This window comes from Camellia sinensis, unplaced genomic scaffold, assembly GCF_055761805.1.
Source record: "Camellia sinensis isolate YWXY unplaced genomic scaffold, ASM5576180v1 Unanchor1, whole genome shotgun sequence".
Lineage (NCBI taxonomy): Eukaryota > Viridiplantae > Streptophyta > Magnoliopsida > Ericales > Theaceae > Camellia > Camellia sinensis.
The window spans coordinates 44,647,427-44,670,869 of NW_028128987.1; the positions used below are offsets into that span (position 1 = coordinate 44,647,427).

Here is a 23,443-nt window from a genome sequence, read left to right on the forward strand (position 1 = left end):
CCAAAATAGACATTCATTAGAAATCCATGCATGAATCCTAAGTATACAGAAATGCTTAATGCAACACATACAAAATGCAACTATAGTAGGCTCGGCTATTCTAAGATGACATATGAAATGTTACAACTATCATGTATTCAACTTTGTAATTGAAAGTACAATGCAGTTAGTATGATGCGCCGAGCCCGGTGCATGCAATACAGATGAATGATGCAAACATACTGTCATACTGTATGCTAATTGAAATATGCCCTAATCTAACCATCAAAAGCGGATAAATAAAAGGGAGAAAGACGCGGGGTTGGAAGACATACAACACACACACGCACACTTATTACAGTTGTGCCCTCGCGCAGAGGGTCCAAATAAATATACAGTCCGAATATTACAGTCCCGAATAAAAGAATATTACAGTCCCGAAATATACAAATTCCTAATTAATTAATGAATTTAATTAAGAAAGCAAGTAAAACTAGCATGCAAGCCAGGGACTGTCTCGCTTCTGATGGATGATGCATGTCCGGGTTGTCTTGCGCGGAAATCCACCGGAATGCCCCAATTAGCCTCTGTTTACACCTGTTCTTGAAATGCATGCTAAGTTCTAGAAAGTTGCTGATTCCTCGTTTTGCTGCAACAGAGAGCAGAAAAGGGCCATAGCAATGTATTTGCACAGATATATGCATGTCTCAATCCTCGTGCCACCAATCACGCATATCGAGGCATGATGGCCGAGGAATCGAAATGCACAACTCAATATAGGATGAATGCAGATGAAACTACAACTAAAACCTAACTCCATCATGGATAATCCGGAGTGTCGGCGACTGGGGAATTGAGACACATTCCGTCACTCGGAGTACGAAATGTACCTCGTTTCCCGTGCCCGGACTAACTCCTATTCCGAACACGATGCAACATGCATGATATGCATGAAAAGCAACTAAGATACAATCCTAACATACAGAATGCTGTAGAATGACATGCCTCGAAATACGTGCACGCGGGCACGCGAACCGAGAAAATGACAGAATGCTGAAAATGTGGTGCCTCGAAATACGTGCACACGGGCACGCAAACCGAGGCGATGGCAAAATGCTATAAAAATGAGTTGCCTCGAAATGCGTGCACACGGGCACGCAAACCGAGGCAATGGCAGAAACAATACGAATGACATGAAAATGAGATGCCTTGAAATGCGTGCACGCGGGCACGCAAACCGAGAAAATGACATGTGTCTCGAAATACGTGCACACGGGCACACAAACCGAGGCAGTGACAAATGCAATGCAAATGACATGGAAATGACAAATGGGCTTATACCAACATGAGTGAGCCTCAGCCACACTCACATAGGATGCCGTCGGATAAAAATGAGGTGCCTCGAAATGCGTGCACACGGGCACGCAAACCGAGGCAGTGAAAAATGCAATGCAAATGACATGGAAATGACAAATGGGCTTATACCAACATGAGTGAGCCTCAGCCACACTCACATAGGATGCCGTCGGATAAAAATGAGGTGCCTCGAAATGCGTGCACACGGGCACGCAAACCGAGGCGGTGACAAATGCAATGCAAATGACATGGAAATGATATGCAAGCATGCTAATGGAATTTCAGCAGCAAAATATGGGGGAAAACAGTCCCGAAATGAAACGAAATGACATGAAATGCAAGGAAATGTCCCGAAATGCAACATTAGGCACCCGAAATGACCTATAGCTATGCTAAACATGCACAATATGGACATGCAATGCAGAGACAGAAGCTAGACAGTCCCAAAATATGCACTTTCACAGTTATAAACATGGCCAAACAGCAAGCATAGGTATGGTAAAAATGGCATGCAAGAAAAGGGGCCAAAAGAGGGGTAATGAAGCAAGTGGCATAACCAAAACCCAAACTGAAAAATTTCCTTCTACAACACTGAAGATGGACCAAAAATATGAACATTTACAGTATATGGCAGCCTCAAAATCAGTATACAAATATGCTAAAAATGTAATGCAAAATGAGGCTCAAAAGGTGCTAAAACATGAAGTATGCAAAATAATCACCAAACAGCCAAAGACCCTTAATCAAACATGAAGTATGGGCCAAAATAATACCATATCTAGGCCTGTAAAATGGCTGAAAACAAAAGCATGGTAGGCTAACTAAACATGCAAGAAAACGAACCGAAAGTGAGATATAACATGAAGTGACCTATGGAGGTCTCAAACCATGAAAGACCCTAAACAAAACATGAAGAATGGACTAAAATAAACACTTTTTCAGAACTATAAAATGGCCAAAAACCTAAGCATGGTAGGCTGCCATTGCATGCAAGGATGGGGAAGAAAAGAGGAGTATAAGGGGAGGTATATCATGGAAGTCCCAAATGGTGTTGAGCCCTTCTTCAATGTTGAAGAGGGGCTCAAAATAAGCCTCATATCAGTTTACAACATGCTCGAAAATAAATTTCTTATGGGCCAAAAATAGCATGCAAAACTATGACATACAAGAGGGTCAATGAAGCAAGTGTGTCATGGAGGGCTCAAACAGGGTTGAGCCCTTAATGAAAAGTGAAGATGAGCTCAAAAGAGGCCCCTTTTCAGTTAGGGCCGGAGCTTGAAACAAAAAGCATGGAGGGCTTAGAAATAAATCAAGAAAAAGGGTCAAAAGGGTAAAAGTGTTACTTACCCTTGAAGATTCAAACTTTTGTTGCTTCTTGGATGGATTTGCAGCTTCTTTAGCCTTCAAGAATCCTTCCTTGTTGCTGGAAATGAGATGGTGGTGGTAGAGCTTGGTGGTGTAGAAGGAATGATGGTTAGTGACTTAGGGTTTTTTGAAGAATTGAGAAGGAAGAAGATGGAGTTGGCTATGGAAGCTTGAAGAGGAGTTCTTCTAACCCCAACAAAGAAGGTCACCAGCTGGTTATAAGGGTCCAAAAGGGGGTGTAAAGGTGGGGGAAAAGGAGAGTAAAACTCCCCCACAAAATATCCCCCGGATACAGAAAATATCTGGGGGATATTGCCCCACAGCTGTAAAGTGCACAGTGAGAGGAAGCAGGCCGACCCATTACTTTTGCTGGAGGTGGCCGGCCGGCCACACCCCCTAGCAGGCCGGCTAGGGGTCAAAAGGGTCAATGAGATTTTCTGGCCGGCCAGCTACTGGGAAGGTACTCCTATGTGTGTACAACACAACCATGTGGTTAAAAGTCCGAGAAAGTGGGTCCAAGGGGTTCAACATTGGCTCGGAAAGAGGGGGTCAAAAGGGTCAAGTTGAATTACTGGCCGGCCATGAACTTTTAGGGGCCTTTCAGGTGTGTACATCACAGATATGTGGTTCAAAGTTCGAGAAAAAAGATCCAAGGGGTTCAACATTAGCCTGGAAGAAAGGGGTCAAAAGGGTCAGGTGACCTTAATGGCCGGCCATGAACTTTTAAGGGCCTCTCAGGTGTGTAGATCACAGATGTGTGGTTGAAAGTTGGCAACACTAGCTCCAAGGTATTCAACATTAGCCCGGAAGTGCGAAAAACGGGCGCCGGGAGGCTCCGGAGGAGAGATAACTGGCTGCTGCAACAATTGCTGGCCTCCCACCCTTCAGTGACTTTCCTCGTGATAAAACAGAGGTACCTGCCAAAAATGAGCGAAAACCGTTGCAAAACGAATGTTCCGGGGCCAAAACACGCAGTTCGGGGTCCCGAAAATGGGCTGTTAAGCACCGAAAATGGTATTCGACCTTGAAGTGGGTTTCTCAGCCCCCAGTGTCCCTTGAAAGGGAGAAAATATGAAGTATACCAAAAATCAGAGCAATAGGAGATGGTTAAGCGGTCCCGAACCGAGGCACACGGCCTGACGGCTCCGAAAACCGGGAACCAGACTCCGAAATGGGCAAAATGGCCTACGGCCACCAAATGTAGCCTACGGACATTGAGAGATAGTCTACGGGACTTCTCCCTCCCCTCAGGAAAAGAAACAGAGAAAACTGAGTCTGGTTCGCAAACCGAGACAAGGCACAGAAAAGGGTTCGGAAGTCCGGAGGTAGGGCTCACGGCCGCGACTCTGAAACTTCTGAACAAGCACATTATGCAACATCACCAAGCGCTCAATCAGTGACGTCTGAGTCTTAAGGTCGGTCAAAAATGGGGTGTCTACAGTTGCCCCTCTTTGACAGAACTCGGAAGTCACAAGTGACGGGAGTGAATGTCAAAGCCTAGAGACGACCCATTTTTGACAAGGCCGAAGACTTAGACAAACATACAAGATAAACAGAGATGTGCCCGCAGGCATGCCCGCAGGCAGGGGGCAAAATGCAAATGATATGCAAAAAGCCGGAGGTAACCCAATGATCATGCAAATGCAGCAAGCTGTAATGAAGCAAGTATTCGCAAATAGGTGCAACAGTTTTAAGCAAGAATGCAAAGCAACAACTACATTTCATGCAGTTAAGAATGCGGAGGATTATTCAATCCCCGCCACGTCTCACACGGAGAAGATACGATACCTGCGCGATTCGTCTGGTCGCACCAGCCTCAATTGAACCGTACATACAATATCGTGCCTGTAAAAGAGAGAGATGGAAACAAGTACAATATGCTAACAACATATATTCAAATGTGATTCCGAAAGTTCGGCACACGCAGTGCCGGTGAGTGTACGCATCGCAATGCAAGAATGGAACATGTGTGACAACGCATGCTCAAACATGGAGGTATGCCAATATCAAGAAATGTACATGACAAGGTAAGTATGCTCATGAGAATGCAAGATAATGTACATGATAGTACAAAACGAGCATAAATCAGGGTGTTCATTTGTCATGAAACAACGAGTACGGAAATGCGTGTTTCGGCGAAGGTGACTCGATCACGGCCTCCGATCCGCTTCCCTGAAAGGTTGTAACTTATTCAAAAAGGATACACTTTGATTTTGATGAACGATGATGAGGCACATGTCAGAACTTGAAGCCGATGTCCCGACGGAGCAATTTCGCGACCGGAAGTGTACTTTTCTTGAACTTTTTCAGGTCCCGGGAACTCCGATCTTCCTCAAAATTTGCAGAGAGCTAGGTGAGCATGTGGGGATGATGGCCGGCCGTTTATCTTCCCAAGGGGAGGTGGCCAACCGGTTTCCACAAAAGCTAATGGCTGGCCGGCCATTTCTGCAAAAAGCAGATGGCTGGCCAGCAAGAAAAAGAGGCCGGCCGGCCATGGCCTTTTTCCGGGGGCATTTCGGTCTTTTTCCCTCCTTTTTGCATGCCTCTTCAACCAAGGCTTGAGGCTTATAAAAGGCAGCCGAGCCTCACTTCATTTCTTGCCTCTTTCAACGCTTTCCTCTCCAGATCTGAGTTTCACGCGCGTTTTCCAACGCCCCGTGCAAATTGTTTTCGCAAAAAACATTCAGTTTTAAGCACTTTGGGGCGATTAAATTCCGGCTTCGGAGCTTCTTTTTGCATTTTCACCACCTGAGGTAAGTTTATCTTAATATTTGGAAGATTTTCTCGGGAGTTGACTTTTGTTGACTTTTTCCAATTTTTGCCCATTTTGCTCATTTTTGCTCCTTTTTGCAGATCCTTTGGAAATGGCGGGTAATTCTTCTCACGGCGGAGGTTTTCCAGGTGCCGGCGATGATTTTGATCCCATGACTCTACCTCCGAGGACCCGACCATTTATTCCTGGGAGGTATTGTCCGTCAGCACACGTCCTTCCGCGTGCTGTCTTCCGTCACTTCACCAACTTTGATGAGCGAGCACCTATGGATCTACTTCTCCGAGAGCCGGAGCAGCACCTTTCTCACGAGGCCCGAGAGGTATTTACCTCATCTTCTGTATTTTACATTCCGTACCCTCGCCATGCTTGAACATGCAGTTTAGCTTATGACATAGTACTTTTGCTTGCATCCTGAACATGTAGTTTCAACACTTGAATTTCTGAACATTCGGCTCATTAATTAATTACGAACACACAGCCCACATTAGAACACACGGCTCAAACACTGATTTGCCGAGCACACAACCCAGATAAATAGTGAACACGCAGCCCACAATGTAACTGAAAGTTGAACACGCAGCCCAAATTTCAAATTTTCTGAACACGCAGTCCAGGTAGATAGTGAACACGCAGCCCACAATTTTAACTGAAAGTTGAACACGCAGCCCAAGTTTCAAATTTTCTGAACACGCAGCCCAGGTAGATAGTGAACACGCAGCCCACAATTTAACTGAAAGTTGAACACGCAGCCCAAGTTTCAAATTTTCTGAACACGCAGCCCAGGTAGATAGTGAACACGCAGCCCACAATTTTAACTGAAAGTTGAACACGCAGCCCAAATTTCAAATTTTCTGAACACGCAGCCCAGGTAGATAGTGAACACGCAGCCCACAATTTAACTGAAAGTTGAACACGCAGCCCAAATTTCAAATTTTCTGAACACGCAGCCCAGGTAGATAGTGAACACGCAGCCCACAATTTTAACTGAAAGTTGAACACGCAGCCCAAATTTCAAATTTTCTGAACACGCAGCCCAGGTAGATAGTGAACACGCAGCCCACAATTTTAACTGAAAGTTGAACACGCAGCCCAAATTTCAAATTTTCTGAACACGCAGCCCAGGTAGATAGTGAACACGCAGCCCACAATTTTAACTGAAAGTTGAACACGCAGCCCAGGTAGATAGTGAACACGCAGCCCACAATTTTAACTGAAAGTTGAACACGCAGCCCAAATTTCAAATTTTCTGAACACGCAGCCCAGGTAGATAGTGAACACGCAGCCCACAATTTTAACTGAAAGTTGAACACGCAGCCCAAATTTCAAATTTTCTGAACACGCAGCCCAGGTAGATAGTGAACACGCAGCCCACAATTTTAACTGAAAGTTGAACACGCAGCCCAAATTTCAAATTTTCTGAACACGCAGCCTAGGTAGATAGTGAACACGCAGCACACAATTTTAACTGAAAGTTGAACACGCAGCCCAAATTTCAAATTTTCTGAACACGCAGCCCAGGTAGATAGTGAACACAAAGCACACAATTTTAACTGAAAGTTGAACACGCAGCCCAAATTTCAAATTTTCTGAACACGCAGCCCAGGTAGATAGTGAACACGCAGCCCACAATTTTAACTGAAAGTTGAACATGCAGCCCAAATTTCAAATTTTCTGAACACGCAGCCCAGGTGGATAGTGAACACGCAGCCCACAATTTAACTGAAAGTTGAACACGCAGCCCAAATTTTAAATTTTCTGAACACGCAGCTCAGGTAGATAGTGAACACGCAGCCCACAATTTAACTGAAAGTTGAACACGCAGCCCAAATTTCAAATTTTCTGAACACGCAGCCCAGGTAGATAGTGAACACGCAGCCCACAATTTTGACTGAAAGTTGAACACGTAGCCCAAATTTCAAATTTTCTGAACACGCAGCCCAGGTAGATAGTGAACACGCAGCCCACAATTTTGACTGAAAGTTGAACACGCAGCCCAAATTTCAAATTTTCTGAACACGCAGCCCAGGTAGATAGTGAACACGCAGCCCACAATTTTAACTGAAAGTTGAACACGCAGCCCAAATTTCAAATTTTCTGAACACGCAGCCCAGGTAGATAGTGAACACGCAGCCCACAATTTTAACTGAAAGTTGAACACGCAGCCCAAATTTCAAATTTTCTGAACACACAGCTCAGGTAGATAGTGAACACGCAGCCCACAATTTAACTGAAAGTTGAACACGCAGCCCAAGTTTCAAATTTTCTGAACATGCAGCCCAGGTAGATAGTGAACACGCAACCTACAATTTAACTGAAAGTTGAACACGCAGCCCAAATTTCAAATTTTCTGAACACGCAGCCCAGGTAGATAGTGAACACGCAGCCCACAATTTAACTGAAAGTTGAACACGCAGCCCAAATTTCAAATTTTCTGAACACGCAGCCCAGGTAGATAGTGAACACGCAGCCCACAATTTAACTGAAAGTTGAACACGCAGCCCAAATTTCAAATTTTCTGAACACGCAGCCCAGGTAGATAGTATATGTAGCTTATTTCACTTCATCGGCACACAGCCCATTTTATTTGTTGGCACACAGCCCATTTCATCTCATTGGCATACAGCCCATTTCATCTCATTGGCATACAGCCCATTTCATTTCATTATTGACACATGTATCCATTCTGAATGCAGGGTAGTTCCCGCAGTGTGCGGGGATATGGTTCGACCATGGCGCGGGATTGGTATGCCGAGCTGCCAGAGGGTGTTCGGGATTTGGTAGATTTGGCAGGATTCGGGCCCTTCTGCGTCGGGTTGTCACGTTGTCCTGCCAGGAGGACATTGATGGCAGCTTTGGTAGAGAGATGGTGGGACACCACCAATTCCTTTCATTTCTCTACTACCGGGGATATGACCATGACCCCTCTTGACTTCGCTGTGTTGACCGGCCTTGATGTAGGAGGTTGGGCCATCCCCTATGATGAGGATATGGGCGAGTGAGAGGCCGCCTGGATGTATCTACTGGGGGCTCGTCCACCCGTTGACAGGGTCTCTGGGAGAGTCCGATACACTTGGTTCTCCTCCCATTTCCGGCGGGCGGAGATGGTGCCTGAGAGTCCCGAGGAGACAGAGCAGTACGCTCGCGGTTTCCTTATGTTCCTCTTCGGGACTACCCTGTTCGCCGACAGAGGGAACACAGTTGGGCTATATTTGCTGAGCGCTCTGGTTGACCTATCACAGGTCCGTCGATATGATTGGGGTGGCGCTGGCTTGGCTACCCTTTACTTTTATATGAGCGCGACCTCCCGCGGGCAGGGCGATTTGCTTGGCGGCTACTGGAGAGCCTGGGAGGTACTTTCTGTCCTCTTAATTTACATTTCTGCTTTTCATTACTTGCACATTGCACACACAGCGCACTTTTACAGTCTGTATTTAGCTCTCAGCATTTCGTACTTACATCCTGTACTGCTTTTCTCAGCTATGGTTGTATGTATACTTCCCATCATTAGCCCCAGAGCTGGAGGTGGTAGGGATTCCCGTGACCCCATATTCATTGATATTCGAGGGCCCGCACCGGCCGAGACCTCGAGAGACTCTCCTTCACCTGCGACAGTACTTCGACACTGTGCGACATTCAGAGGTACTTCAGAACTTTCAGTTCTTTTCATTTTCATCTTTGATTTGCTCTGTATATTCTCGATTTCTGATCGGTTCATGCATTTATCATCTGCAGATTACATGGCAGCCTTGGACGTCTCTGGGTGATGGTCTCCGACTTCAGTATACTGGAGCGTCGGGTATCTCCCAGTACAGGGTCCTGCTTGAAGGACCGGTTGGCAGGGCCTGGTTCCTGGGGGAGCGCTTTCTGCGCCAGGTATGGGGGTATCTTTCTTAGGATATTCCCGCAGTACCTCCAGCCAGTATGCGGACCGCTGACAGGCTTTCCTACTCAGAGGTAGTCGGCGCCATGTTGGGCACTGATGCTTTGCTATATATTGAGGAGGGGGACTACGCCACCTACCGTCACATATATTTGATGCCTCCATTGACGGAAGCTCGTATCCCGATGATGAGACCTGCCGGTATGTCATCCTCGGACCAGGCTCAGGCTCGGGCTGCAGACGCCCCTTCTACTAGCAGGGCCGGTACATCTAGAGGTGGAAGTAGACCATTTCCTCCGACTCCGTCGATACATCCTCATCTCGGATGGCCTGATATGCCTACTGAGTTGATGGCGTGGCAGTATGGGGCTAGCTCTCCGACTCCGATTCCACTAGAGCCTCCGATGCCCAGTGATCGATACGCCATTGATCCGGACTCACCGCCGGTATGCTCCACTTTTTTCATCGTTCAGATGTTTAGACACTCTTCTGTTCACTAATGATTATGAGCTCATTTTTGCAGCCATCGCGAGGGTACATAGAGGAGGTGGTTGGACTGGTGGCCACACTCGAGGGCATGGTCCTGCGCAGGGAGGCACAGTTGTCTGTCGCGGGCATTCAGGTACCCTTCAGTTTTCTGGCATTTATCATACTCCTGATGACATGCTGATTTCTACTGCATCGATAGACTACTTGTGTAGAGCACATCTGACACACACCTCACTTGTACACTGTATTTACATGCACCCACTTTATGTAGCTTTTGCTTGTATTTGCATCTGATGTATATATTTGGACTGATGCATTTGAATTGAACTCTTTGTTTTCAGATGCCTTCATGGTCCGGTCAGCCGCAGACCAGGCCACCTGGGCCTCATTGGGGAGCTGGGCCATCTGGGCCTTTTCAGGGGGCGGGGTCATCTCGGCCTTCCCGAGGAGCCAGGCCATCTAGGCCTTTTCGAGGAGCTCGAGGGGGGCCTGTCCGCAGACGTAGGGCTCACGTTGTGGAGATGGAGCCTAATGAGGAGGAGGAGGATGTTGAGGAGGAGGAGGAGGAGGCTACCGATCGTCAGTTCGAGACATCCGCTGAGGAAGGGGGCTCCAGTGGTTAGGCTGAGGGGGATCCTGGGGACGACAACTCCGACTCAGATGATGATGATGGTGTGGAGATTGTCCCGCAGAAGAGGACGAGGCGTGCTTCTCGTTCCCGTTCCCGAGGACTTTGATGTTGTTATTTCCTGCTTTATTTTTCTTTTTGCTAGTAGTTTGTAGCACTTTGCGCATTGTTAGGCAGTTTTATTTTTTTGTAAAACTTGTACCTTCGTTTGTTGTAAAGCATGATGAAATGAAATAGCTTTTGAAAAGACGTTTGTATTTTAAACTTTAGCATCGTATCGCATCAATTTATTTTGCACAAAAATGAAATTGAATGGGAATGTGCCTTGTGTAATCACCAAGTCAGGTAGTGAACCGACGCAACAAACTAAGCAACTCAACTTACTAAGATATAACAGAACCTTAGGAAGTTTACAACTCGATAAACAAAATGCAACAATGCAAATAAAACAGATTTAAAACAAAGATTGTTTGAACAGAGCGCAATGACTCACAAAACACGTCCGCTCGACAAACAACTCGATAAGCAAAACAACAACTCGATAAACAAAACTCAACAACAACAAAGTGTACTTCTGACGATCCGGGTATCGGAACGCATCCGAAACAGAGGGAGATAAAGGCCTTCGACTCTCCCGTTGCATGGAAATGCTTGGAACTTTCCCTCGAAGAGTAAAACAGGGCCAAGGAGATACACTGCAGCATTGCCAGCCATCCCTGGGAGTCGGCCGGCCATTTTTTGTAGAAGAGAATGGCTGGCCAGCTAGTTTTGAAAAAGTAAATGGCTGGCCAGCCAGAAAAAGTGGCTGGCCGGCCATTCAGTCCTGCAGCCACCAGATTTTTGACATGTGTCCTCGTGAATAGTGTTTTTCCTTCTATAAAAGCCTCAACTTCGGGAACATTCATTTCAAGTTAGTTTTAGACAAAGATGGAGGCGTTTCTCGCAGAAAATGTCACATCTTGGATCTCTTCTCTAGATGGCTCGGAAAAGCTGAATTTCTGGGGTTTCGGCTTGAATGCACTATTCACGCTGAGCCGTACTCGGCTACATCTCCCTTTTCTCCATGCCGCGGCAAGGTTCTGGAATCCAGTGACGCATGTTTTTAGCTTTGGCGGCCAAGAGATGTGTCCCACTTTCGAAGATTTTCAGGTTTTGATGGAGTCTGAATGCTCTGAATTGATCTTGCCCCAACTCCATTTTGGTCACGCCCAGGCTTTAGGGCGGATGTGTGGGCTCACTGCGCACGACGCTCGATCTCTGATTTGCAGTGGGGAGCTGGACATCCTCGGCTTGATCCACCGTTTTTCCGACGCTGGTGACCGCAGCAACCATTATTGGCAGGGTTTCCGGCAACACGCCCTCTGCTTATGTTTGTTGTCTCACTTTTTGCTTTCCTCGGGTTTCGGCGGGGCTAGCATTCGCCTGATTGAAGTCGCCCAAGGCTTGAGAGAAGGAAAGAGCTGTATTGCCATGACCTTGGCCGAGACATTAATGGGTTTAGATTCTGTCTATCGCCGGGAGGCGACTAGGTTTGCCGGGAGTCCACTGCTGCTGCAGGTAATGTTTCCCACCCGACCTTACATATATATTTGCTCACATCACTCGACCCTCAGGCTCGGTTTTTCTCACAAAACCCTTGTCTCACTTTTCTCTCATCGTACATCTCTCTATTCTTTATTCTCTCATTTTCCATCCCTCCCCAGGTATGGTTAATGGACAAGTTGCAGGTTGTGGACTCTTGCCCGGCCTATTCAGCTCGAGGCTACTTCTTTCGACAGCGCCTAGTCAATGCTCTTGACGAGAGGTGGTGGTTCGATTGGATGTGCAATTTGTCCGCGGACGGCATTGCTTGGCGTTGTCCTTGGCTCAACCTCCCGGCAATGAGCTATAGTATGTCCCGGCTGATTGGGATACAGTTGATTGGTCTAACCCACTGCGTATTCTATTTTTCGTTCCGGTTTCTGCGCCAGTTTGGCCATGATTAGACTTGCCCACCGGAGGGGATTAAGTACCTAGCCGCTTTACCGGTTCGGGGTGCACAGCTTGCACGATATGCCACGGCATGGAGGACTAGAGAGCTTCTGGCCCCTGCTTCCACTTTCAGTTGCACTTTGTCCGATGAGTGCTTGGATTGGCTCAATGAAGAGGCGCAAGTTGGGCCCAGCTTGGCATCAGATGCTTCGACCAGCTCTGGGAGGGGGCGCGGAGATACTTGATTCAACTATGCCCCAAATTTATTGCTTATTTAGCATTTTCAAGTTTTCTTTATGAATGTACTAAAAAGCAACCTCGATTGTATGCAAGAGCAGGAGAACTCTATTTTGAAATCAATGAAATTGAAAGTTGTGGTACTGAAAATTTTCCGCTTTTGGTCCAAAAATGGTCTAAGTCGTAAAAAGATTAATTTGAACAAAGTCAACTTTTATTAAAAATTTTCAAAACCATTTTCGATGTGGATCAGAACTGGACACACTTGAGATCCGTCACTGAGATGCACAACCCCAGATCCCTGCAACTGGAAAGTTGCCCCTAGTCTGAAGAACAATGCGGCACTGCAAAGCAACGGAAAGTTGCCCCTTGTCTGAGTAACTTTGCACCGTCGTGGCAACGGAAAGTTGCCCCTAGTTTGAACAGCACTGTACCGGAGATCATGATAAATGCTGATGGATAAAGATGACTGAGATGATCAAGTTGGACAAAGTTGATCGGGGAAAATTTTTATGGCTGAACTTCAAGGCGAAGTTGCCTACGTATCCCAAAGATGGGAATCAAGCCTTACGTAGTTCAGGCTAAGGTTTACTCGAGTATTTTCACTCTCCTTTTGCGCTCTAACTTTTGCCAAGGCCGCCCTTTGCGGGTTTTCAACCTTGCGAGCTCAGTTTTTATATTTTCTAATTTTTTTGTGCTCTGACTTTTGCCTAGGTCGCCCTTTCGGGTTTTCGGCCTAGCGAGCCTCTCAAGGATAATATTTCTTCAACTTGTCCATATTGATCGGTTGTGAGAACTCCAAGCCATCCAGATCCATCAGAACCACAGCTCTACCTGACCAGATAGCTTTGATGATGTAAGGACCAGTCCAATTAGGTCTGAACTTGCCCCTTGGGTCGTGGATGGGAGCTCGGTTGTCTTTGAGCACCAAATCTCCTTCTTTCAAATTCCTGGACTTAACCTTCTTGTTGAAACCCCGGGCAATTCTGCGGTGATAGCCTTGGATGTGGTACAATGCTTTCAGTCTTCTTTCATCAAAGAGCATGAGTTCTTCGAATCTGCTTTGTTGCCAATCTGCTTCGACTATCTGGTATTCGGCCAATACTCGTAACGACGGAACCTCAATCTCAATAGGTAGAACAGCCTCCATTCCATAGACCAATGAATATGGAGTTGCTCCAGTAGAAGTTTTGATTGAAGTCCTGTAACCCCACAGAGCAAATGGCAGCTTGTCTGGCCAATCTCGATAGGTTTCCACCATCTTCTGCAGTATATGCTTAATATTCTTGTTGGCGGCTTCAACCGCTCCGTTGGTCTGCGGCCTGTATGTAGATGACTTATGAAAAGCCACATTGTATTTCTCCAACAAGTCTATCACCTCTTTCTTGAAGTGAGAACCATTATCTGAAATTATCTCGTTTGGCACCCCGTATCGACAGATGATGTTGTTTCTGATGAACTTTGCGACATACGACGCCTTCAACACCGCGTATGATTGGGCCTCGACCCACTTTGTGAAATAATCTATCGCTACTAGGATAAACTCATGCCCGTTTGACCCCTTCGGGGTAACAGCTCCGATCACGTCAATTCCCCAGACTGAAAAAGGCCATGGCGAAGTCATGTTGTACAGTTTTGACGGCGGGATGTTCATGCGGTTTGCATGAATTTGACACTTATGGCATCGCCGAACAAAGCTAATACAATCCTCCTCCATGGTTGACCAGTAGTAGCCCTGTCTGAGGATCTTTCTGGCCAGCATCACTCCATTCATGTGTGCACCGCACTCCCCCCCATGGATAGCTTCCATCAGGCGTTTCGACTCTTCAGCTTCTACACAGAGCTTATGCATTCCCAGATGACCTCTTTTGTACAGCTTTCCTCCGCATATGACAAACTGAGCAGCCATTCTTCTGACAGCCCTCTTATCCTTGGCATTTGCCCCTAGTGGATATGTCTCCTTTTCCAAGAAGTTCCAGATGTCGTAATACCAGGGGTTACCGTCTTGAACCTCATCTATGGCAGAAATTGGCTCGTATGCTGGTGCGAACTTTTGATCAATAATGACTGGACGCATCCGGACTCCGGACGGGATGTCTATCATAGAGGATAGAGTTGCTAGTGAATCTGCAAACCTGTTGTTCTCTCTTATGAGGTGGGTGAAATTTAGCTTCTCGAACCGAGGAATTAACAAATCCAAGGCATGGTGGTAAATTACCATCCTTTCCTCTTTGACTTTCCAATCTCCTTTCGCTTGAGACACAACGAGGTTCGAGTCCCCAATGACGTCCAACCGTCTTGCCCCTAGTTCCAGGGCTGCTTCCAGGCCAGCAATACATGCCTCATACTCTGCTTCATTGTTGGAGACTTTGAACCGGAGCTTGAATGCTAAAGGGATACGGGAATCGTCGGGTGCTATCAGCAACACCCCTATCCCATACCCATACTGGTTTGACGCTCCGTCAAAATACATTGTCCAAGTTTCCTCTTCGACGTGTAGAATAGCTTCATCTGGGAATAGATACTCAACCGCTTCATCCCCCTCAACCGGGTGGTCGGCAAGGAACTCCGCTACCGCTCTCCTTTTTACTGACTTGCGCGTTACATACTTCAAATCAAATTCGGAGAGCAACAGCAGCCAACGAGCTAGCCTACCCGTAAGTGCTGGTTTCTTGAAGAGATACTTGATGGGATCCAAACGCGAAACCAACATTACAGAGTGGGCTAACAGGTAGTGCCGTAGCTTCCTGGTTGCCCATACCAAGGCCAAACAAGCCTTCTCCAGCGGCGTATAGCGGGTCTCGTAATCCAGCATCTTTTTGCTCAGATAGTAGATGGCTCTTTCCACTTTATCTTCTGACTCCTGCGCGAGCATGCAGCCCATGGTAGTCTCAGTTACCGAAAGGTACAGTATCAACGGTCTCCCCGGCTCTGGCGGTGACAACACAGGCGGGTTCTGTAGATATTCTTTGATCTGCTCAAAAGCTGCTTGACATCGGCCGTCCCATTGGAATTTTTTTCCTTTCTTCAGGAGACCAAAAAGTGGTTCACAAGTCAAGGTTAATTTAGAAATAAACCGTCTTATGAATTGCACTTTACCCAGAAAGCCTCGCACCTCCTTTTCAGTCCTTGGTGGTGGCATTTCTAAGATGGCCTTGATTTTGGAAGGGTCAACCTCGATGCCCCTTTGCGTAATCAAAAACCCTAGCATCTTCCCTGCTGTAACACCAAACGTGCATTTCTGGGGATTCAACCGCAGCCGAAACTCACTGATCCTTTGAAAGAATTTTTGTAAGGCGGTGTAGTGGCCCTCTCTATCTTTGGACTTCACAATCATGTCGTCCACATACACCTCGACCTCTTTATGGATCATATCATGCAATATTGTAGTCGCTGCCCGTTGATACGTAGCTCCAACATTTTTCAACCCAAATGGAATCACTCTATAACAATATGTACCCCACGGGGTAGTGAATGCAGTCTTCTCCCGGTCTTCGGGTGCCATCACTATCTGATTATAGCCTGAGAAACCATCCATAAATGAAAGCAAGGCGTGTCCTGCCGTGAAATCCACCAATTCGTCAATGTGTGGCAAGGGAAAGTCGTCCTTCGGACTGGCCTTGTTCAAATCCCTGAAGTCTACACAGACCCGAATTCTGCCATCCTTCTTTGGCACCGGAACAATATTGGCCAACCAAGTTGGATATTCAGATACCAGCAGGAACCCTGCATCAATTTGCTTGGTGACCTCTTCCTTGATCTTGAGGGCCCAGTCCGGGCGGATCCTTCTGAGCTTCTGTTTGACAGGTCGGGCCTCGGGGTCAAGAGGGATCCGGTGCTGTACAATCTCAGGATCGATTCCAGGCATGTCTTCGTAGGACCACGCGAAAACATCTTTGAAATCTTTTAATAAAGCGACTAAGCGTTCGCGCTCCTCCGAAGACAACGTGGACCCGATCTGGACCAGCCGCGGATCCTTCTCAGTACCAACATTCACAATAGTGATTTCATCCATTAAAGGTTTAACAAATCTTTCCTGCTCTTGATCAATTAATCGTTGCAAAACTGGAGGAATTTCTTCCTCGCTGTTTTCATCAAAATTTTGAAAATCCTGATTTAAGCAATAAATCAAAGGCACAGAAAAATACTCGGAAACCACATCCACATCATTCTCATTAAATACTTCCAAGCCGTCAGATTCCTCTGTTACAACAGACTCAAAAGAAAACGAAAAAGACGACCTAGACAGGACTGTGGCATCCGGGTTATCACCCCCAGGAATACCGAACTCAGACTCAGTCGAGCTGGAATCTGATTCCGACGCAGAAGATTCGGTTGAATCAGATTCCGGCTCACTACCTGACCCGGAACTGCTAGATAAAAAGCCTTCTTCATATTGCCAGATGAGAGAAGGTGCGATAGATGCATCCAAAATCGGCGCTGGAAAGCCCGCAGCTATTTCATCTCCAATCACAGAAACCGAAGAGTTATCCCCCAAGCACTCTTGGTCGATCGGAGGATCTGATAGTAGACTCGCCAGTGCTACCCCCATTTCGAGCTCTGTGCTCTCAGGCTCCACTGTTTCACATCGTTCAACCTCAGTTGGTGGGTCTGTCTGCGCTTCGGCAACGTCATCCCCAGATAATTGTATGTCGAAGAAGATTTCAAAACCAGGCACGCGCTTCCCCTCCGCGTTTTGCCATGGCTCCGGGAAGCCACAGAATGGAAAATCTTCCCCCTCCCGGACGAAACGTCCGTTTAGGGTACCCCAGATGGGCCTGTGCATTAACTCGAATGGCTTCCCGGCCCTCTTTGCTTTGGCTCTTCCGGCCATTTCTTTTCCTTTCCTCAACCAGTCCTCTTTGGTGGGCAGATAACCCAGTCCAAAGGCGTGAGGATTGTATGGCACTTCGGCCAACACTGAGACGCCCTTCCGGCCACTTCTCCCTAATCCCATCCCGGGGGTATGTTTTAGCTTGTTCATGAGGTAGATAGATTGAGCACTAACATACATACCCTCATTCACAGCCATGACATTCTGCACTACTTGAGCCTCGGCCAAAGTAAACCCCGACAAAAACACATCCTCCATGCCGTGCTCGATTTCTAAGACAGGTGTGGACACCTCCGGCGGCGGATGGATTGATGAATTCCCAAAAACGATCGCTACCCCTTTCCCGTGGGGGTACTTCAGCATTTGATGTAGGGTGGAAGAGACTGCTTTGACCTGGTGCAACCACGGTCGCCCTAAAAGTAGGTTAAAGGTTGCGGGAACGTCCAAGATATGAAATTCGATGCTGTGTTGTCCTGGACCAACCTTGGTTTGAATTTTAACAGTCCCCATCACTTCTCTGCTGGTATTGTCATATCCCTGATCACTTGGGTGGTAGGGACGAAGTCCGCGGGTTTTAACCCGATTGCATATGCCGTTCTGGTCGGGCAGACATTAATCGCAGACCCGGTATCAACAAGTACCACCGGTATCCACTTATCTCTACATTCCACAGAGATGTAGAGAGGCTTGTTATGATTTGTGCCCTCAGGCGGCAGCTCCTTGTCCGAAAAGGTTAATGCCGGGGAACCTCCTCCCGGAAAAACCAGCCCGACCAGTTGTTCAGGGGTGGTGTCAATGGAGAGTTTGGATTTATCCATAGCAGAGAGGACAGCTTCTCTATGCACCCGTGATGCCATCAGCAGTCCCCAGATGGAGATGTCTGCTTGTATTTTCTTTAACTGTTTCAGCACAGCTTCCTCCTCAATCTGCTTCTCCTTCTGCTTCTCTGCTTCTCTGTCTTTCCCGGATGCTTCGGGTTGGTCTAGGTGTGGGGGCTTGAAGTACCGCCCACTTCTTGTCATATGATCCACTTCATCAAGATACCAAGTATCATCCGGCTGGCCACTTCCCCAGTCTTCATCGGTGTGGGCAAAACATAAGTCGTCATCTTCCCACCACATTCCACTGGCAGCCAACAGACACCTGTCTGGCTCCGGTCCATTCGCACTCTCAGTGCTTTCTGTCCATATGCTCGTAGCATTGTTTGTCTTCGTGCACACAGCACTTTCAGTCCCCTCAGGGCCTTTGGCTTTTCTGGCTCTCTCAGCAGCCTCAAACTTTTCTTGTTCCAACTGCATCAGTACAGCTGGTTGTTCAACAATCTCTGTATTTACAATGCCCATGTCTTGAGCGGAATTCTTAACACCGGCGCTCTCCGGCGATACAACTTGATTTTCGGCCGTTCCGGCCACAGCTGATATCTCTGCCCCTGCCGGGCTCTGTTCTGGTTGGGCTTCTCCCACTGCATCTGGTTGATCTTCAAGCCATCCCGTGGCCTCCTCTGATCCCTCATAATCATACCAGTTAATCGACGTATCCTCCAGTTCCTGGTCTTCGAGAAATTGCAAGTTAGCAAAGTCCTCCTCTACGGTTGTCGGCTCATCTGCCCATAGCTCAGATCCATCCCCTCGGATCATGCATAGTTCTCCTGTCTCGGGAAATTCTACACTTAGCCCAATTCGGCTCGTTGATAGGATGTACTTGCTTGGATCATAGGCTCCCCCAGCAATACTCTGCCCAGTTCCAGATTCAACAATTTCATTCTCCTCCAAAATCTGCCCTGCCCCGTCTTCGACGGTCACCACCATCGGTTCTGGTTGGGTTTTGGAGATATCCACCATGCATAAGAAGTCAGTGCAATCGGGGAGGAGCACCTCCGACTTGGGTAGGTGGGTGGGAGTAATATAGATACTAGGATCGTAAGATGCGACCCCAGTCTGGATAAAATTAATTCTGTTGGGAGGGGGAGGTTGGTTATGTGGTGGGAGAGGGTTAGTTGTGACATTGGGTTTGTCTGGAGGTGCGATCACCTGTTTGTCAATAAGATCCTGGACCTCATGACGTAACCTGAAACAACGGTCGGTGTCGTGACCGTGTTGTTGGTGATAAGCGCAGTATTTCGATGAGTCATAAGAGGGAGGGAGTGGATTCGGTAATGGCTTTGGCTCCAGGGGTTTTAAATGATTTTTCCTGATCAATATTCCCAGAACCTTGGACAGGGGCATGTATAGTTGGGTGAAGGTTCTTTGGCCCCGAGGTTGGAATCGGCTGTTTTGTGTGTTGCTTCCGGACGCGCCGGAGAAGGGTGTGGCAGTTGTGGGCCTTGGAGGGGGAGGGGGAGTGGTGGTGACCATACCAACTTCCGAGGCTCTTGTATTTGCAGCGCCACTCGGGCCCGCATTGTTGCTACGATTGAACGTCCTCCTCGGTTGTTCTCTGTCCTGGTCAAACAGACCTTGTCTCATAGCATCTTCGATTTGGACCCCCATATCATGCAAATCTGCAAAAGTAGGAAAGGGGACTACAATCATTCTTTGCATCAGTTTCGGGTGGAGATTGCGCACAATCATCCGAATTTGATCTTTGTCAGTGGGCCTTAGAGTCATCGTTGACGCCTTTGCCCTCCATCGGATCACAAAGTCCGAGAAAGATTCCTTAGGCTCTTGCCTTGTCGTTTCAAGATCACGAGTTGTGATCTCGATCTGAGTGTTATATGAATATTGCGTAACAAAGGCCTCAGCCATCTCATCCCAGTTCTTCTTTACTTCATCTTGTAATCTTGCGTACCAATGGGAGGCCACACCCGACAGGGTTCGGCCGAATAATGAGAGCTTCTGTGGTCGTGTTAGGCCCATTGGCCACAAGACGTCTGCAAACAGTCGGATATGGACCATGGGGTCGCCGGTCCCGTCAAAACGGTCGATTTGTGGCATTTTGAACCTATCGGGGAGTGTTACGGCCTCCTCGGTATATCCATCTCCGATATTCGGCATAGCCTTGGCTCCTTGGGATTTCTTGAAAAGCTTCTCCAGTTTGCTCAATTTCAGAGCTGTTTGATCAACCTCGACCTCGGATGGAGAGTCCGGGTGATTGGGTGTATGGACCTTGGACAGTTGTGGTGGAATCGGGGGCGGAGCTGGCCCCGTTGGAAGACTTGTGTCCTCTTGCAGAGTTTGGATAGTTGGTACAGTATTCTGGGTGTTCGGAGGAACGTCCTGAATAGCGGAAGCCTTCTCAGGTAATGGGGCTCCTGCCAGAGGAAGGATTTGGTGTGAAGGAGACGCCGTACTCTGTTGTTGCAGTCTGGTAATCAGCTCAGCCTGCTGGGTCATAATCTCGGCTTGTTGCTTAGCAAGTTCATCCCGGCGAACGGCATCCTGTTGCATGGCCCGCATGGTTTCTTGCATTTGACGCATCATATCCTCCATTCCTGTTGGTGCCGTCATACTGTTTCGATTTGTCTGAACTACTGGCAGATCTGTCTCAATGGGGATCTCAATCCAACTGTCCACTGATGGGGGATGCCACTGTTCTGGTGCTCTCTGTTCAGATGTACCGCGCTTTCTCTGCTTCCTTCTTGTAACAGGGGGTAGAGAATGGAACACTGGCTGTCCGTCGATTAGATCCTCAGATCGATGGAGCCGACGACCTCGTGTCCAAAGTGCTTGGGGAATGCCTGCTGGGTTGGAAGCAATCGTGCTAAAACTGACCCTAGCAAAAGATAAATAAAGCGAAAAGGAAATAAATAAACAGATAAACGGGCAGCATAACAGCTTAAATAAAATGCATGACACACAGTCGGGCATAATCAACACACAGTCAATAAGCTGAATACATACTGTCCTCAAACACTGATTATTATCCCTATATCACTGTCTCCTAAAACAGAATCTGATATCCGCAGATAACCAATTCTCAAATACTGGCTGATGCCTGCAGGCCCGATACCGAAACTCGTGTACTGAACTGATGCCCGCAGGCCTGATACTGACAATACTGAACTGATGCCCGCAGGCCTGATGTCTGACAATACTGAACTGAAGCCCGCAGGCCTGATGCCCAAACTCATATACTGATACATGCATTCCTGTAGAGACGCACTCTAAAGCACATAACAGATAAGTGAGAGCCAAAACACCCCTATGTTGGGGTAGGGTTTCCCTGTCCTATTTTGTCAGGAACTAGGGTTTCACTATGCACACAGCGGTTTCAAACAACCTATAAACGGGTAAGTAACCTGTCCTAATTTGGAATGGTCACTATGGATCCGAATATGCACTAGGTCGAATGGTCAAAGAGGGTGCCCCGGTAAAACCGGGGTTTGTGTTCCCATACTGGCAGAGCCCACAACCGGTCAGCCTTATGGTCATGCCTTGACAAGACAAGCCTCCGGCAAACCGTTCAGGAATAGCAGATGGCAAACACGGTGTCCTAGGCGCACCAATGCAAATGCAATGCAAAGAATCACACAAGTGTAGTCAAAAACAGATATCATGAGTTCGAGTCAAGTTCTCTAAATCCCCAGCGGAGTCGCCAGAAACTGTAACAAGCCCGCGGGGGACCTCGCTACAGCTCGGACTCGACTTTGTTGTCACGGTTCTTAATCTTGAACCAAAGAGTCCAAATCCGGCAAATCATTTTTGAGAAAAACTGATTTTTGAAAGAAGTGCCAAACATGGACTGCTTTGCCAGAATACAGAGTCGCCACCTAAATATTTTATTTTGGGAAATTTAGGAAACCCTGAATCGGTGCCAAAAGGCCACGTGTCCGTCATCACCAAAGTTGCCTCGGCTCGGGAACTTGGGTACGATTGGGGAAGGTCACTTCGTGAGCACCCCCGCTCGCCCGGTCATAGACCGGCCTCTACTAACCATGATATCAATTTTTGAAAACATTGTGAGTTCTTATTCCGATTTATTAGCCTAGGTTACTATGTGATGCGCACAGCATATAAGTATAGACTAGATCGTCTGAATTGGAACAAAACATTTTCATGAATTATTCCAATTCAGATAACCCAACCTCCATCCACAGGCATTCAGATAGATATATCATATAAGCACATAGCCTCATGGTAAGCATGCTATTCATGGCAGCACTCACACGCATGCGAGGATGCTAAAGCATAAAACTTACATAGTACTCCAAGCCAAAATAGACATTCATTAGAAATCCATGCATGAATCCTAAGTATACAGAAATGCTTAATGCAACACATACAAAATGCAACTATAGTAGGCTCGGCTATTCTAAGATGACATATGAAATGTTACAGCTATCATGTATTCAACTTTGTAATTGAAAGTACAATGCAGTTAGTATGATGCGCCGAGCCCGGTGCATGCAATACAGATGAATGATGCAAACATACTGTCATACTGTATGCTAATTGAAATATGCCCTAATCTAACCATCAAAAGCGGATAAATAAAAGGGAGAAAGACGCGGGGTTGGAAGACATACAACACACACACGCACACTTATTACAGTTGTGCCCTCGCGCAGAGGGTCCGAATAAATATACAGTCCGAATATTACAGTCCCGAATAAAAGAATATTACAGTCCCGAAATATACAAATTCCTAATTAATTAATGAATTTAACTAAGAAAGCAAGTAAAACTGGCATGCAAGCCAGGGACTGTCTCGCTTCTGATGGATGATGCATGTCCGGGTTGTCTTGCGCGGAAATCCACCGGAATGCCCCAATTAGCCTCTGTTTACACCTGTTCTTGAAATGCGTGCTAAGTTCTAGAAAGTTGCTGATTCCTCGTTTTGCTGCAACAGAGAGCAGAAAAGGGGCATAGCAATGTATTTGCACAGATATATGCATGTCTTGATCCTCGTGCCACCAATCACGCATATCGAGGCATGATGGCCGAGGAATCGAAATGCACAACTCAATATAGGATGAATGCAGATGAAACTACA

General features: G+C 47.1%; 1 protein-coding gene across 1 annotated transcript; it reads left to right on the forward strand.

Annotated features, from left to right (window-relative positions):
• The first annotated feature begins 9,670 nt into the window (after positions 1–9,670).
• LOC145814172 (uncharacterized) lies at positions 9,671–10,465 on the forward strand. The gene is made up of 3 exons (XM_082910698.1): positions 9,671–9,799; positions 9,877–9,975; positions 10,184–10,465. The coding sequence occupies exons 1-3, from the start codon at positions 9,689–9,691 to the stop codon at positions 10,463–10,465; spliced, it is 492 nt and encodes a 163-aa protein (XP_082766824.1). The 5' UTR covers positions 9,671–9,688.
• The last annotated feature ends 12,978 nt before the right edge of the window (positions 10,466–23,443 follow it).

Bases quoted from the DNA above. Each gene is read 5' to 3' on its own strand.
- LOC145814172 (XM_082910698.1), top strand. From the start codon at position 9,689: ATGCCTACTGAGTTGATGGCGTGGCAGTATGGGGCTAGCTCTCCGACT. The intron at 9,800-9,876 runs GTATGCTCCACT...TCATTTTTGCAG, and splicing joins TTGATCCGGACTCACCGCCG to CCATCGCGAGGGTACATAGA. The intron at 9,976-10,183 runs GTACCCTTCAGT...CTTTGTTTTCAG, and splicing joins TGTCTGTCGCGGGCATTCAG to ATGCCTTCATGGTCCGGTCA.